The sequence below is a fragment of the Pelophylax lessonae genome (genome assembly GCF_965119305.1).
Source record: "Pelophylax lessonae genome assembly, chromosome: 8".
In the NCBI taxonomy this organism is placed as follows: domain Eukaryota; kingdom Metazoa; phylum Chordata; class Amphibia; order Anura; family Ranidae; genus Pelophylax; species Pelophylax lessonae.
The window spans coordinates 88,673,989-88,692,422 of NC_138775.1; the positions used below are offsets into that span (position 1 = coordinate 88,673,989).

At 41.6% G+C, this 18,434-nt stretch overlaps 1 protein-coding gene across 1 annotated transcript in view; it reads left to right on the forward strand.

The window, feature by feature from the left end:
• RAC2 (Rac family small GTPase 2) overlaps nt 1-18,434 on the forward strand; it is a 126,438-nt gene that overhangs the window by 79,204 nt on the left and 28,800 nt on the right. The window contains exons 4-5 of the mRNA XM_082265418.1: nt 6,354-6,416; nt 9,033-9,192. Of these exons, the coding sequence (XP_082121544.1) occupies nt 6,354-6,416; nt 9,033-9,192 (223 nt within the window). The remainder of the gene's footprint in view (nt 1-6,353; nt 6,417-9,032; nt 9,193-18,434) is intronic.

The window sequence follows — 18,434 nt, forward strand, 5'->3', positions numbered from 1 at the left end:
AATGCATATACTGTATATACCCTATATTGTCATGCCTGCCTTTACTTGCACATGAACTCTAACCACTTGCCTACTGGGCACTTAAACCCCCCTCCTGCCCAGGACAATTTTCAGCTTTCAGCACTGTCACACTTCGAATGACAATTGCATGGTCATGCAACACTGTACCCAAATGAAAATTTTATCATTTTTTTTCAAACAAATAGAGCTTTCTTTTGGCGGTATTTAATCATTACTGGGTTGTTTATTTTTTGCTGAACAAACAAAAAAAGACCGAACATTTTGAAAAAAAAAAAAACAGTTTTTATAGTTTGTTATAATTGTTATAAAATTTTGCAAAAAGGTCATTTTTCTCCTTCCTTGATGTGCGCTGATGAGGCGGCACTGATGGGCCCTGATAGGCACTGATAGGCTGCACTGAAGGGCACTGATAGGCTGCCCTGTTGGGCACTGATAGGCAGCACTGTTGGGCACTGATAGGCGGCACTGCTGGGCACTGATAAGGCAGCACTGGTGGGCACTGATAAGGCGGCACTGATGGGTGGCACCGATGGGCACTGATAGGCCCAAAGGGCACTGTTAGGTGGTGCTAAAGGGCACTAATATGCAGCACACATGGGCACTGATGGGCACTAATAGGGGCACTGATGGGTGGCACTGATGGGCAATCATAGGCACTGATAGGTGACACTTATGATGGGGCACTGATTGGCACTGATAGGTGGCACTGGTAGGTGGCACTGGTGGACACTAGTGGGCACTGGCAGATGGCACTGGTGCCCTCTCCTCTTCGGGACCAATGTCCCTCTGACAGCAACCGGTGATCGTTTTCTTTTCAGTGTGAGGAGGAAAAAACAGCTGATCACCGGCTGCTGTTTACTTCACGTGATCAGCTGTCATTGACTGACAGTTGATCACGTGGTAAGGGGGCGGGATCTCCCCCTTACTCCGATCTGTGATCAGACGAGTCTCATGGACTCGCTGATCAGAGAGCGAGCCGGGTCGCTCTGCAGAAAGCACGCAGGCCGCTTGTGCACGGGAGTATGTCAATGTACGCCCTCCCGGCAATTTAGGTCCGCACTGTAGCCATTTTTTGGCGCGGGGGTCATGTAGTTAATGACATCCCAGTCTTAGTCCGTAGGGGTTTAAAATTGACTTGGCCCACTCTTTGGAGCTATATCAGCTTCAACTATTTTGGTAAGGCTGTCCACAAGGTTTAGGAGTGTGTGGGCATGTTTGACTATTCTTCCAGAAACAAACCTTGTTTGTGCACTGGTCCAAACCATTTGGTTATGGGGAGATTATGGTGTGGGGTTGCTTTTCAGGGGTTGGGCTTGGCCCCTTAGTTTCAGTGAAGGTAACTCTTAAGGCATCAGCATACCAAGACATTTTGGACAATTTCATGCTCCCAACTATGTGGGAACAGATTGGGGATGGCACCTTCCTGTTCCAACATGACTGCGCACCAGCGCACAAAGCAAGGTCCATGAAGACATGGATGAGCGAGTATGGGGTGGATGAACTTCATTGGCCTGCAAAGAGTCCAGACCTCAACCTGATAGAACACCTTCAGGATGAATTAGAGTGGAGACTGTGAGCCAAGCCCTCTTCTCCAAGTGCCTGACCTCACAAATGCGCTTCTGGAAGAATGGTTAAATATTCCCATAGACACACTCCTAAACCTTGTGGACAGCCTTCCCGGAAGAGTTGAAGCTGTTATATAGCTGCAAAGGGTGGGCCAACTCAATATTGAACCCTATGGACTAAGACTGGAATGCCAAAAAAAGTTAATGTGCATGCAAAGGGAGGCATCCCAATACTTTTGATAATATAGTGTATATATATATATATATATATATATATATATATATATATACAGCCAGGTCCATAAATATTGGGACATTGACACAATTCTAATCTTTTTGGTTCTATACATCACCACAATAGATTTGAAATGAAACAAACAAGATGTGCTTTAACTGCAGACTTTCAGCTTTAATATGAGAGTATTTACATCCAAATCAGGTGAAAGGTGTAGGAATTACAACAGTTTGTATATGTGCCTCCTACTTTTTAAGGGACCAAAATTAATGGGACAATTTGCTGCTCAGCTGTTCCATGGCCAGGTGTGTGTTATTCCCTCATTATCCCATTTACAGGAGCAGATAAAAGGTCCAGAGTTCATTTCAAGTGTGCTATTTGCATTTGGAATCTGTTGCTGTCAACTATCAATAAGAGATCCAAAGAGCGGTCACTATCAGTGAAGCAAGCCATCATTGAAAAAAACAAAACAAACCCATCAGAGAGATAGCAAAAACATTGGGTGTGGCCAAATAAAGAAAGAACGCACCGGTGAGCTCAGCAACACCAAAAAACCCGGAAGACCATGGAAAACAACTGTGATGGATGACCGAAGAATATTTTCCCTGGTGAAGAAAACACCCTTCACAACAGTTGGCCAGATCAAGAACACTCTCCAGGACATAGGTATATGTGTGTCAAAGTCAACAATCAAGAGAAGACTTCACAAGAGTGAATACAGAGGGTTCACCACAAGATGTAAACCATTGGTGAGCCTCAAAAACAGGAAGGCCAAATTAGAGTTTGTCAAACAACATCTAAAAAAGCCTTCACAGTTCTGGAACAACATCCTATGGACAGATGAGACCAAGATCAACTTGTACCAGAGTGATGGGAAGAGAAGAGTATGGAGAAGGAAAGGAACTGCTCATGATCCAAATCATACCACCTCATCAGTGAAGCATGGTGGTGGTAGTGTCATGGCATGGGCATGTATGGCTGCCAATGGAACTGGTTCTTTTGTATTTATTGATGATGTGACTGCTGACAAAAGCAGCAGGATGAATTCTAAAGTGTTTCGGGCAATATTATCTGCTCATATTCAGCCAAATGCTTCAGAACTCATTGCACGGAGCTTCACAGTGCAGATGGACAATGACCCAAAGCATACTGCGAAAGCAACCAAAGAGTTTTTTAAGGGAAAGAAGTGGAATGTTATGCAATGGCTAAGTCAATCGCCTGACCTGAATCTGATTGAGCATGCATTTCACTTGCTGAAGACAAAACTGAAGGGAAAAAGCCCCAAGAACAAGCAGGAACTGAAGACAGTTGCAGTAGAGGCCTGGCAGAGCATCAGCAGGGATGAAACCCAGCGTCTGGTGATGTCTATGCGTTTCAGACTTCGGGCTGTAATTGACTGCAAAGGATTTGCAACCAAGTATTAAAAAGTAAAAGTTTGATTTATGATTGTAATCTGTCCCATTACTTTTGGTCCCTTAAAAAGTGGGAGGCACATATACAAACTGTTGTAAATCCTGATTTGGATGTAAATACCCTCAAATTGAAGCTGAAAGTCTTGTTTGTTTCATTTCAAATCCATTGTGGTGGTGTATAGAGCCAAAAAGATTAGAATTGTGTCGATGTCCCAATATTTATGGACCTGACTGTATATGCTGAAGTGTAGGTGATACTGTTTTCAGGGCTTTTTATTTTTTCCAGTCCCCAAATACTTTTCTGTTAAACACTCCTATGTACTTGTTTAAACATATCTAGCAACAATTCCTATGTGTAGTCTCCTTAGTTTGTTTTAAAATATTTGAAGACTAACCAGATCTCGGAAGCAGGCAGGTTCCATGTCATCTGTGGGCATCTGAAGCCCTCTTCTCTTGATTTCCAAGATTCGGTGCAGCTGGCTACCCAGCAGGCACCTCCCGATCTCAAGCCTGCGCACTAAGAGGCTCTCTCTCTTCCCAACAGGTTGCCAACAATGGCCGCATCAGCGGAAGTTCCCGCCCCATTGCTATAGCAACCTGTCAATCATGACACTCCGATCCTCTGGTTTGCTTCATTTCCGGTCTGGAAATAATGCAAGATTTTGTCACTATGTGATTTGCAAGGACTACTGGGATACATGACATGGCTATCCCAGGAGCCCTTTCAAATTGCCTAGTGACGTAATTGCCTAGGTGGCTGCCGCCGGAAGTGCTGCAGAAGAAGAGTTAAAAAAGGTTTGTACAAATAAAAAAATATTTTGCCATTTATTACAGCATTCAGGATGGTCATGAGAGTAATCGGACCTTAAAAAAACAGGCTGATCTCCACCTTAAGCTTTGACAATAAGCCCATGTTCACATCAGTGCAATTTGACAGGTCAAAATGCATGTCAAATCGCAGCCTATTGCTGGAAATGGCACTGTCCCAATGTGGCGCCACACGGATTTCCAAAAGGATTTGCCCTACTTTTGGCGACTTCAATAGTCTTCTGTGCATGAACCCGCACAGATGTCTTTCAAGCCGCACCCATAGTGGGACTGAAATGCAGCTTTAAAAACTGTGTGAGTTTAAATGAAGTCGCACAATTTAAAGGCACGTTCAATGCGAACAAGGGCTAAAATCTAAAAGCGGATTGGTCACTATGCACAGCTGCACCAGACTCTCTGTGCACCAGTTTTAGTTAATCTCCCCCTACTTGTATTTAAAAAATGGAAAAAAAAAAAAAAAATGCCTCGGGCCAGTTTACACGAATGTACTACAGTAACATTAGCAATGAGAGGTAATACATGTTACATTTTAAACTGCACCCCAACGCACCTGCACTTCAGCGCACCACAAAGATCAGTAGTGTTTTACTGTGCGTCACATTCCCAGAAAAGGGTCAGTGCATTTTGCTGTGTTTACAAAATTAATTGGCTGTTCTCTCACCAAGCACATTAATGCATTATGTAGTGGGTGATAACACGCTTGCATTACAGCACCACAGAAATGTGATCTGCAATGTTTTATTGATTACCGAGCTGCAATCATTTGCGGCTAATTACTGCTTTAATTTGCAGCTAATTAATTTGCATTAAAAGTAAGTGAAGTAGATCTTCACTACCCTGCCTGCTATCTCTGCCCTCTGGAACAAGTGCCTCAGGGACAGATCTTCACTACCCTGCCTGATATCTCTGCCCTCTGGAACAAGTGCCTCAGGGACAGATCTTCACTACCCTGCCTGATATCTCTGCCCTCTGGAACAAGTGCCTCAGGGACAGATTTTCACTACCCTGCCTGATATCTCTGCCCTCTGGAACAAGTGCCTCAGGGACAGATCTTCACTACCCTGCCTGATATCTCTGCCCTCTAGTACAAGTGCCTCAGGGACAGATCTTCACTACCCTGCCTGATATCTCTGCCCTCTGGAACAAGTGCCTCAGGGATAGATCTTCACTACCCTGCCTGATATCCCTGCCCTCTGGAACAAGTGACTTAGGGACAGATCTTCACTACCCTGCCTGATATCTCTGCCCTCTAGAATAAGTGCCTCAGGGACAGATCTTCACTACCCTGCCTGATATCTCTGCCCTCTGGAACAAGTGACTTAGGGACAGATCTTCACTACCCTGCCTGATATCTCTGCCCTCTAGAACAAGTGCCTCAGGGACAGATTTTCACTACCTTGCCTGATATCTCTGCCCTCTGGAACAAGTGCCTCAGGGACATACTAGATATGGATAATAAGGGCTGGTCTGACATTTAGGACCTGCCGTTTAAACAATTAGTCCCTGCTAGGAAGGCCATTTCAATTTTAAATCCTACACAGAGCATACTTCCATTGGATAACAATAGCCTGGGCGGCTTTCACTAAATGGCAATCAATGGGTTATTCCGATTACGCATATAACATTAAATATCAGGAATTCTCAAGTCTACCATATTGTTGTGCAAAGTATATCCAGGCTGGAAGCCTATCCCCGTTCTGCCAAGCCTAATGTGAGTTTTTATGGGTGCGCTAATACTAATGCCTGTGGATGTTCATATTGTGTATACATGTACAGAGCCTTCCCAAGTCTGTGAGCACCTTTAGGCCCCTTTCACACATTCCGGTCCGTCGGCGGATTCAGTTTATCTCAGCAGGGGATCGATCCGCCGATCCCCCGCTGAGCAGGCGGATGGCAGCTGTGTCTCCGTGCTGTGTCAGGTCCCACTGTTCTCTATGGGGGAATCGGATGGGAACGGATCGTCTGTCCGTTCTCATCCGATCTGATCCTCTGGACGGATGGAAAATAGGGTTTCCATCCTTCCAGATTTGATGGATCGGATTGGATGTCAGCAGACATGTCTCAGCTGACATCTGATGCCCCATAGAGATGCATGGGACATCCGTTCAGGAAAACCGACAGGTGGATCTGAACGGTCCGCCTGTGTGAAAGGGGCCTTAGGGGACCCACATGAAAGGCTCTGATTTGATCATAACCTGTATTAAGATGTCTGGCCTCTGCAGATGTCTTTCAACTTTACTTTTGACAAAATTATTTTTGCAGAATTACAGCAAATCTTCTTTTCCCTTTCAGGATGTTTTCCTGATTTGCTTTTCCTTGGTGAGCCCAGCATCCTATGAAAACGTTCGAGCAAAGGTAAGAATGGACATCCAGGAATGAATGAAGAAGTTCTGAATGAAATAGCTGCCGCGGTCATGGTGGGAATTGGCATGGCAAAACAGAATGTTCACTGGAAAGTGCAACCTATTCAAGTGAATGGGGCTGCACCGCAACTGCCCTGCAACTGTTTGTAATGCATGTAGTTGCGGTGCAGTGCTGTAGGCTTTCATGGGTCATATTGTCTCTAAACTTCCTGTCAAATACCTCTTAAAAGTGGTGCACCACAGATGATAATTCAGAGGGGCAGCAATGATGGGCACAAAATGTGTAAATAAACACTAATTGATATGAGCTGAGAACTCTGGAATCTGACTGCAGTGGATTAGATCAATGTTTTCAAAAAGCGGTATTAAACCCCAAAGCAAAACTGAATTGCGTTATATTGCAGCTTATCAATCCTTAGGTGACTGCATTTGTTTTCTTTTCATTGGCTTTTTCCCCTCGGTTTTCATCTGGTGATCTGGATAGTAACACACCTACTGGATGAATGGGCACAGGAGGCATAGCAGACAACAGCATTGTCAGTCTGGAGGGGGAGGGTAGTTTTAAATATATTGGTAGATTTATATACACTAACAAATTGAAGCCAAACTTCAGCTTACATTTTTGAAGCAGTTACAGCAAAAAGTTTATTTTCTTTTGGGATAAAGGTTTTACATAAGTAAATAAAAGCTGATCATTTTAAGCACCCCTGCCATTGTTAAATGGATTGACTTGATGGCTGAATCACCAAATGGCCCATCCCTCGAAGACGTCACTGCTAGCGAAACACGTAGGGCGTGGCCAAGTACGGTGTCCTAACACACCACTTGCTGAATACTGTCTGTGCTTTTTAACTATCAGCCAGTTCCTCGGATCCTGATGTGGATATTGGAATGCTGTTTAAGCTCCAAAAGTCTTTAAATAAAGGCATCTCTTTTAAACAGACTTCACGATGGAAGAGTATGCTTTTGTTTTTTGGTCCTATCACACTATTGACTGCTGAGTGGTGATCACCTCTTCCCAGTGGAAGTTGTACCTGTGATCATTCCATGCACTTTTATAGCTTTTGCCCCAACTGTTCTTGTAAGAGGCTAATTGTAACTACTACTATCTGGTGGTGAAGGTTACTCTTCTATATACACAGATGACATTTGCTAGAGCATCTTACACTGTGGATGTCTTATGATGGGACTCTTTTTTTACAGACTATATTCTTTCATGTAATGTTTGATGAATTTTAGATACATGTCTTCATATGCACTTTTTTGCATTTTGTTGATGGTTTTATATTTCTTTGCACTTTATTATGGGAGGAATAGTTGCTTGCCATCCCATTTTTGATGTTTCATATTGATTGCATTTTTGCACTTTATGATCGTTAACATTTATGCACCTTATTCATTTATGAATTAATATTTTTTGCATTGGTAGCACTTTTGTAAAAACGTTTTAATGCTGATCATATATATTTATAGCGCTGCTTTATGTTTAATATTTATCACGAATTGATATCACAATTTATAGCCAGTTGTGTCATATTTATTTATAATTTTTCGGGACCTAGCGTGGATTGTTTATACACATTTTTATTGGATCACCAGATGAAAAGAAGAAAGAATAAAAATGAATTGGTTATCTGCAATATAATAATATATATAATACAATATAATATATATATATATATATACAATATAATAATATAATAAAATGTTTGCTTTTGGGTTGAATACTGCTTTAAATTTAGTGGACTTTCAGTCTTTAGCATAGTTGCAATCAACTACAAAGTGACAGTATTTCTGAAAAAAAATCTCCCCATCCCCTGCACTTACCTTGCCTAAGATCCTTCACCATTCATTCCTCCTCTGCAGGCAATGAGAATAATAAGCACTTCTGCGTATGGGGAAGCATATATTCTGCTCCTCTCTGACATCGCCCTGGTCTAGCAGTCAATCGCTAGGCCTGAGCTTGTCACGTGACTGAAGGAGTAACGTCACTGCTCCTCTGGGTCACTGACACAGCTGATTTCAAAGTCAGCTATGGAGAAGGAAGAAGGAATGAGGATGCACTGGTAAGGTGAGCATAAAGGTAGATACGCTCTTCAGAGACTGCCAATGGGACTGCCCTGGGATCAAAGAAAAATTACTACCTATGTATATGGATTGTTGTGTACTCTTTTGTCCGTCATTGTCAATGATAACTTTTTTATTTATTCTTTACCAACCTGAAAATATAAATTCTAAGAGCTAATTTGTGCAAGTTTTTTTTCTGGGATGTAACAATAAAAAACAACAATCTAAAGTTGTATCAATCTGTATACTGTGTTTTATGTGCTACGCATGGTATCGACAGAAAAGCAAGAAAATGTCTCTACTCTAGAAGGGAATAAACAAATACATTAAAACAAATTGCTAGAAACAAAATAATTTCTGTGAGGCTTTTTCTGTAAAATGGCTTATATTTTGTATCCATATTTTGTCTTTTAGTGGTGCCCAGAAGTGAGGCACCATTGTCCCAGCACTCCTATAAAATGAATTGCTAGAAACAAAATAATTATCGTGAGGCTTTTTCTGTAAAATGGCTTATATTTTGTATCCATATATTGTCTTTTAGTGGTTCCCGGAAGTGAGGCACCATTGTCCCAGCACCCCTATAATTCTTGTGGGCACCAAGTTGGACTTGCGTGATGACAAGGAAACCATTGAGAAGCTTAAAGAAAAGAAGCTGGCACCAATTTCTTACCCCCAGGGCTTGGCATTAGCCAAGGAGATTGGTGAGTATAGGCACTAAAACATTGTGAAATTATCAGTGAGGACACCTAAAAATCATTATTTGTTAGTATGCACTCACAGAGTTTATTAAAAGAAAAATGTACTTAGTCCTACTTGTACCTAAAACGGGTCACCTAACCCTAATGCAATTTCAGAACAGAGGTAGGTAAAATTATAGGCAAACATTTTAGTCTAATAATAGTGTAGACTTGTTTGAACCTCAGCTTTTTATTGTTGTGTTCCGATTGGGAAGATTACTCCTCATTTCCTGTCTCAGTAACAGTTGGCCTTAAAAGGGGGTTTCCTATTTTTTGTTGACATGTTTCCAGAACAGGAAATAAGGATAACTCTCCCCAACAGAAATATAAGCAAGTAACAAAAAAACTCCTATCTACTAGTACAGTGATGGCGAACCTATGGCACGTGTGCCACAGCTGGCACTCAGAGCCCTCTCTGTGGGCACACGAGCATTCCAGTAATCGCAGGTCAAGGAAGATCCACGGAGAGTCCAGGTTTGTGGCGGTGGGAGTACGGCAGCAAACTTTGGTGAGGTATGTGCACAAGGCGAGTGAGTCGACAGTCTTCGTAAGGAAGGTGAAAAGATAGGCCTTATAGCCCAGGAGGGAGAAAAAATCTTTGCTGCCTCTTTGACCCCCAAAGAGGCGAGCAGCGGGCGCTGAATCCCTGGCACCATCCAGACCCTGGACTCCTCAAACCTCCTCCTCTCCATTAAAACATCAACAGTGAGGCCCATAGAATAGGCTGACTTGGGGAATGGAAGGTGAAGACAGGCGGGAATTGCAGGCTGCGAGGGAGCCGCTGGAAGGAACAGAGCAGAGAGCACACGGAGACTGGCATGGAAGGTACTGGGCAAGATCATATACAGACATGCCTGCAGACAGAGACTGGGATGGGGGGGGGGCAGGGCAGGGACTGAAAAAAATAGGGACAGAGCTAGGGGCCTCTCTCTCTCATCCCCCCCCACGTCTTTCTCTGTCCACCCGTTTCTCTCTGTCCACCAGTTTCTCTCAGCCCCCCCGTCTCTTAGCCCCCCTCACTCTCTCTGTCCCTCTTTCTCTCTGTACCCCTCTTTTTCTTTCTCTCATCCCCCTCTCTCTGTCCCCCTGTCTCTCTCTTACACCCCTCCCCCCTCTCTCACATCCCTCTCCCTCTTTTACATACCTCTCTCTCTCTCACCCCCCCCCCCCCGTCACTCTCAACCCCTAAGCAGTCTGAGCAGTGCTGGGTGTCACTGTGCCCTTGGAGGATAGGGATTATTGGGGGCTTAGAGTGAGGTGTGCACATGTGAGAGGGGAGGTGGCACTGCACCTGCCGGGGAGGGTGGGGACTACTGGAGGTGCCATTACATTCCTCCCAGGGATCGGACATATGGTGGGGTGAGCGGAGTTCTGTCCTCCCCCTCCTTCTCTGGACGCAGTCACATGACCTCTGACACCCCACCCTGTTGCAGTTGGGCACTTGGGCTCAGAAAGGTTCGCCATCACTGTACTAGTATATTCAAAAGAACATTTTGACTGCATTAAAATGTCCATATACAGTAAGTGGGCAATTTGTACAGAAAGGATGTCTTAAACCATCTCTATTAATAACAAGCCTACTGATTACCATCATTTGTTAAGGGCAAAAGATGTCTGATTGGATATTAAATGGTTGATATGGAAGGCAAAATCATTTGAAGACTGCATTAATATGTATATGGTCAGTCTTCGGCATAATATGCCACGAGTATATGAAGCAATACAACCCATCATCAACAGTTAATACTGAACCTATGAAACAATCAAAACTTTTATTGGTCGGTTTACTTGATCTTTTTGATTGTTTTTGTGATTAAAAGCCAATTGAAATTGCCAGAAAACAGCAATGGGTTAGGTTGGCACATGTGGAAAAATAGGCCTCTCATGTTTTTCCTTAAATCATAACTGAAAAGACAAAAAAAAACTTAGATACAACAGAATTGTTTCTCTTGTTTTGTTTGGTCTATGTAAGCCGTGTTTTCAATCAGCAGCATATAGTGAAGGAGGTAGACACAGACACAATTTTAGGGTTTAGGGTGATTGTAATCCTCTGACATTAAAATACAAAAGTATATCCTTTAATAGTGTGTACTTGCCTCAATCTAAAGCACTAAGTGTTATTTTTTGTCAGCAGTCTGGTTCCTCTACTATCTGCATGAGTCATTACTGACAGCCTGTGCCAAGTTCAAGGGCTTGAGGGGGACTGGGATGGGAATCTTCAGCACACAGCCTGTGATGGACAGCCTCAGATGTGCATATTTCCCTATGAGACTGTGTAGAGGGAGGTGTGTCCCTTCTCTCCACTCAGGTCTCAGATTACACTACCTTTCCTATCTGAACTGTATAGTGTGTGACATGAAATCCCTGCTCCCTGCCTCTGGAGGCTTAGAAAAGATGTGTAAATTCTGGATTTTAAACAGATGTAGCGTAGATTGAGCTGAAGATAAACGGGGAAAACCTATGCAGGAGGATTTGTTTCATCTCTGTACATCACCTGAAGCTAGTCACTTTAGTGGGTATATGTAAGGGCTTACAGCCGTTTTAGGGGCTGGTTGCATAATAACTTCTCTCCCAGTACAAAGCAGATGATAAAAGTGTCAATAATCTTTTATATCTAGTGATTACAGCAGCTCCTTGCTTTACAACCTCAATTTAAAAAATTCCATAAAGCAAAAGTTCTTATTTAAAAAGCAAAGGAGAGACAAGTAAAAAACAGTATGCTATAGAAAACAATTAACCATCATTTTTCATTCTCCAGACAACCACAAACTGATGAAAGTTAAATGTGCCTGTGAAATGCGCATTATCATTGCTCTGTGGACTGCCTTATTAGATAAGTCTGCTAGCCTTGTACATACTCACTGATTGTCTGCTTTGTGTACAGCTAGAATCTAATCATTCCCATCAGTCTTAACATATCCAGCAGTTCAGGGACATTGGAAACACACCAAGTACTCAGTCAATTGGGGCAGCCATACATATCAGTTTTGCATTAAATGTTACAGATTTCATTGTAGTTTTTGATCATATTTGAAAGCTTTTTCTTCCAACATGAAGCACATGTTTGCATTTTTTGGGGTTTGACTCAAACTGTGGACAGAGTTAGAATCGAAAGTAGGATAATTTTCAAAAAAATTGTTGCAGTCCTATTTACCACTCTAAATTTCATGCCACACTCCAGTCGTAGGCACTGGACAAACCTTGGGCCTCCTCATTATGCTTGCAAAACGTATACCCTTCTGCAGCTTAATCCAAGTTTAAGCCCCAGAAGGGGTAAAATATGTCAAAAGGGAAGGGACATGTGGCATATATTTGTGCCTGTAGCAATAAATGTTGGCAGTTAGTGTTTGACTCTACTTTTCTTTGTTAGATCATTTTTTTTACTGTGTAATAAAATATTTCATGCGCTACAACCTCATGGGAAACTAAACATTTTCCATTCTGTCTGATCATTTGCTTTTTTATTAAAACCTCAAAAACAATTGCTTGGAAGCAATTGAGAAGTGCTCACATAGACCACTTCTTGATAGGAGTGATTGGAATATCCAATTCAAACATATCTTAATTTCCCTTTTTTCGCAACCACGTATCCTCAGTAATAATAGTAATACACTAGCCATGCAAACACATAAAGCCACATATTAACATGCATAATATTTAACATGCAACAGGGAAGACAGAAGATTATTATTATTTTTTTTTCTATGCAGGCTTTGAAAGATTAAAGAAGCTAAATAAAGGTTTTTTTGAGCTTCTGACCTCAGGTCAAAATAGTTATTGGGACAACCAGTAATTAAACCCCATATAAAATATCTCATGATTGCCTAAGGATCTGTATATTCATAAAGTAAGAAAACATAACCTGGAATAAATATCTACTTGAATCCACAGATTAATTCATATATGCATGCGAGGATAAGCGTGCAGTTTCATTAAGCAGAAATAAAGAAAAATCTTGTCTACCCCTTAGGCAAAACCATGGGACTGCCATCCAGAGGATTAGAATTACAAACATTTTCAAAAATAAACTCACCAGGACTTTGAAAGATACAAAATAACCAACCTCCAAAGCTGTGACACATACAGACTGCAGGACAGAAGGGTACAGATGAACATTCAAAAGGCATGCTGCTGAAGCCTTCATTACATCATATAACTAGTACTTACTAAGAATTTGCAGCATTGCATCTATAGCATACACTCCTCTCTTAATCAGTCATAGTTCTCCATTTTTTTTTTTTTTTTTTTTTTTTTTTTTTAGTAAGACAAGGACAGTAATAATAGCTCTGTCAATTAACTGATCAGCATAGATTTCTAATAGGCACTTACTGTATGTGGTAGATTTAGTCAGCTAAAAAAGCTATAAATCTGTTGTTAAATAAAAAAAAAATCTTACTTTGTAAATTGTTCACATTCTGATAAATATGGGCTTAATTTCCTTAAAATTACAGACAGATAGATATTAGGTAAAATTAGAACACTTAATCATTTTGTATGACATTTATAAACAGATTCATAGCGTATTTGTCCTTAGACAGCTTGACTGAGTTCTACTTAGAAAATTCCATATAAAATACTAAAACATTTTTAGATTAAAAAATGACTAATTGAAACCATTATAGAAAAAGAAATATGATTTAACATTTACAAATGCCCATAAAGTAAAATTAAAATCTGCCAAAAATATTTAATAAGGCATTTAGTTTTATTTATTTCTTTGCAAATCCAGCACAAATGCGGTAGATAGATTGCAGTTGGTTCAAAGTCTACACCAGTGGTGGTCAACTTTCTTGATATGTACATCACCAAAGGGCCACAAATAAAATTCAGTGAATAAGTATTTGTGGAACAAAAAAAAAAAAAATCAGTGAATATTCTTTATCAGAGACAGTAGACACACTGCAATATATAGTCAATGACTATGACCAGAGATGGTCAGAGACTGTGGACATAAAACAAAGGAGAGCTTGCAGATATGATACAAAAGAGATGGCCAGAGACCGTGGATATGCTTCAATCAAGGGGTGCGCAGTCCATTGCATTTGGATGTGCACCTCAAAGCAAAAGTGACAACACTGAAGAAATGACACTTTGCTACAATGTAAAGTAGTGAGTGTACAGCTTGTATAACAGTGTAAATTTGTTGTCCCCTCAAAATAACTCAACACACAGCCATTAATGTCTAAACAGCTAGCAATAAAAGTGAGTACACCCCTAAGTGAAAATGTCCAAATTGGGCCCAATTAGCCATTTTCCCTCTCCAGTGTCATGTGACTCATTAGTGGCACAAGGTCTCAGGTGTGAATGGGGAGCAGGTGTGTTAAATTTGGTGTTATCGCTCTCACTCTCTCATACTGTTCAACATGGCACCTCATGGCAAAGAACTCTCTGAGGATCTGAAAAAAAGAATTGTTGTGCTACATAAAGATGGCCTGGGCTATAAGGAGATTGCAGAGACCCTGAAACTGAGCGGCAGCACGGTGGCCAAGACCATACAGTGGTTTAACAGGACAGGTTCCACTCAGAACAGGCCTTGCCATGGTCGACCAAAGAAGTTGAGTGGATGTGCTCAGCGTCATATCCAGAGGTTGTCTTGGAAAAATAGACGTATGAGTGCTGCCAGCATTGCTGCAGAGGTTGAAGGGATGGGGGGTCAGCCTGTCAGTACTCAGACCATACACCGCACACTGCAACAAATTGGTCTGCATGGCTTTCGTCCCAGAAGGAAGCCTCTTCTAAAGATGATGCACAAGAAAGCCATCAAACAGTTTGCTGAAGACAAGCAGACTAAGGCCATGGATTACTGGAACCATGTCCTGTGGTTTGATGAGACCAAGATAAACTTAATTGGTTACATATTTACATAGTTACATAGTTAGTGAGGTTGAAAAAAGGCATCAGTCCATCCAATTCAACCCATTGTGTGTGTGTTTGCTGTTAACCATACATTGTATACCCCTGTATGTTGTGGTCTTTAAGGTACCCATCTAATAGTTTTTTGAAACTATTGATGCTCCCTGCTGATACCACTGCTTGTGGAAGAGAATTTTACATCCTTACTGCTCTGACACGAAAAGAACCCCTTACATAGTTTAAGGTTAAACCGCTTTTCTTCTAGTTTTAGTGAGGGGCCACAGGTCTTATTGTATTCACTTTCTCTGAAAAGTTTGTTCCTTATGCTATGGTCACCAGTACAGTATTTGTACATTGATATCATATCTCCTCTCAAGCGTCTCTTCTCCAGAGAGAATAAGTTCAGTGCTTGCAGTCTTTCCTCATAGCTGATGTCCTCCATTCCCCTAATTATTTTTGTTGCCCTTCTGTTGACTCTCTCCAGTTCCAGCACATCCCTTCTGAGGACCGGTGCCCAGAACTGGACGACATATTCAAAATGTGGCCAGGCTAGAGTCTTGTAGAGTGGGAGAATAATCTCTTTTTTTCTGGATTGAATCCCTTTTTTTTATACATGCCAGTATTCTGTTGGCTTTGCTTGAAGCGGTTTGGCATCGCATGCCACTGTTAAGCCTCTTGTCGACTAGGACCCTCAGGTCCTTTTCCATCTTAGATTCTACCAGAGGTCCCCCCCTAGTGAGTAACTTGCATTCATGTTTCTGACACCCAAGTGCATTAACTTACATTTTTCAACATTAAACCTCATCTGCCATGTAGTTGCCCACCCCATTATTTTGTTCAGGTCTGCTTGTAAGGTTACCACGTCCTACATAAAAGTTATTGCCCTGCTTAGCTTAGTATCGTCCACAAATACCGAGATTGTGCTGGATATCCCATCCTCTAGGTCGTTTATGAATAAATTAAACAGGATTGGTCCCAGGGCAGATCCTTGGGGGACCCCACTTTCCACGCCCGCCCAATCCGAGTACTCCCCATTTATCACCACCCTCTGGACTCGCCCCTGGAGCCAGTTCTCTATCCAGATACTCTCCCTGTGGTCCATACCTATGTTCCTTTGTTTGTACAGTAAACGTTTGTGGGGAACTATGTCAAATGCCTTTGCAAAGTCCAGATACACACCATCCACAGGCCTTCCTTTATCTAGATGGCAACTCACTTAATCGTAGAAGGTTAATAGATTGGTCTGTCAAGAACGATTTTTCATGAATCCATGCTGATTACTACTAATAATACCGTTTTTATTACTAAGTCTTGTATATAGTCCCTTAACATCCCCTCCAAAATCTTGCAGACTACTGATGTTAGGCTGACCGGCCTATAGTTACCTGGTATATATATATCTCAGGTTTTTTTTAATATTTGGTACCAGGTTGGCTTCTTTCCAATCAGCTGGCACCATATCCATCTGTGGGCTATCCATAAAGATCAAGAATAACGGTCTGGTTCAGATGGTGGCAAGCGTGTGTGGTGGCAACCAGGTGGGGAGTACAAAGACAAGTGTGTCTTGCCTACAGTCAAGTATAATGGTGGGAGTGTCATGGTCTGAGACTGCATGAGTTCTGCTGGCACTGGGGAGCTACAGTTCATTAAGGGAACCATGAAAACCAACATGCACTGTGACATACTGAAGCCGAGCATAATCCCCTCCCTTGGGAGACTGGGCCGCAGGGCAGTATTCCAACATAATAAAGACCCCAAACACACCTCCAAGATGACCACTGTCTTGCTAAAGAAGCTGAGGATAAAGGTGATGGACTGGCCAAACATGTCTTCAGACCTAAACCCTATTTAGCATCTGTGGGGCATCCTCAAAAGGGAAGGTGGAGGAGCCCAAGGTCTCTAACATCCACCAGCTCCGTGATGTCGTCATGGAGGAGTGAAAGAGGACTCCAGTGGCAACCTGTGAAGCTCTGGTGAACTCCATGCCCAAGAAGGTTAAGGCAGTGCTGGAAAATAATGGTGGCCACACAAAATATTAACACTATGGGCCCAATTTGGACATTTTCACTAAGGGGTGTACTCACTTTTGTTGCCTGCAGTTTAGACATTAATGGCTGTGTGTTGAGTTATTTTCAGGGGACAGCAAATTTACACTGTTATACAAGCCATACACTCGCTACTTTACTTTGTAGCAAAGTGTCATTTCTTCTGTGTTGTCATATGAAAAGATATAATAAAATATTTACAAACACACCCCATACGCAGGCATATGGGTGCAATAGACTGCCAGAGACTGTGAACATGCGTTAGGATTTATTGCAGACAATCCTTCAGGAGACATTCGTAGACTGGAGACATATTACATGAGGCTGTTAGAAATCACCACTTTAACAGGGCAACAAGAAAACACAGATTAGTGTCTGCAGGAGCCCCAAGGGCTACAGAAAAAGTGGCAAAGGCCTTGGGTCGCAGGCCGCACAAATGGATTATTGTCTACAGTGCTTACATAAATCTGAAAAGCATAACATAGCTCAATAATTTAGTTTCAAAAAATTAGCTCTTAGGTACAATATTTAGTCAGGTCAGCACCAGCCCACTGTTTGGTTTGTTTATTATGTATCATAGACACTCACTTCAAGGGGTCTATTTCTAAAAAATATGCTGTGTAAATGTATCAGCAATGCACTTGTAAATGTTTTTAACATGTGTGAAATGTTGTTTTTGGATAATTAAGTTGACTTTCACAAGACAAGAATGACATTTATTTTTCCAAAGTGGTCAAATCAAATGTAATTAGAATTAAAACTTTACACCTGTTAGTCTATGGACTTATCAGTTGAATATATGCTGTACTAAATGCAACATATTCTAAGGACATTCTCTTCTAAGAGAGAATTCCCCTTGTGATCCTAAGGAAACTTAGCCTAAGACTATTTGATTAGAAAAGAAAATACCCTAAGAGCACTCAATCCTAAACATTTAATAAGAGAAAATAGCCTAAGAACATTCAATCAGAAGAGAAAATAGCCTAAGAACATTTGATCCTAAAATAAAAAAGTCTAATAACATTCAAGATCAGAAGAGTTAATAGCCCAAGTACATGATTTTGCCCCATTCACAGAACAGCAACATCTTTTTACATGGTGCGAAAGATCCCCAAAATTAATAAACGAATGCTGGTTAATTTCTCGCAAAATGAATGTACATGTAGTTTTGCTGGCTGAGTAACTGTGCATTTTTTTTCTTCTAAATAGTCCCCCAAGTATCTAAAGGTTTGTGATTGTGCAGAAGTGATTATGCCCAGAGTCATGCACAAGGCATCTAATGTACTGCTCTTTGGTAAAAGGAGCCTA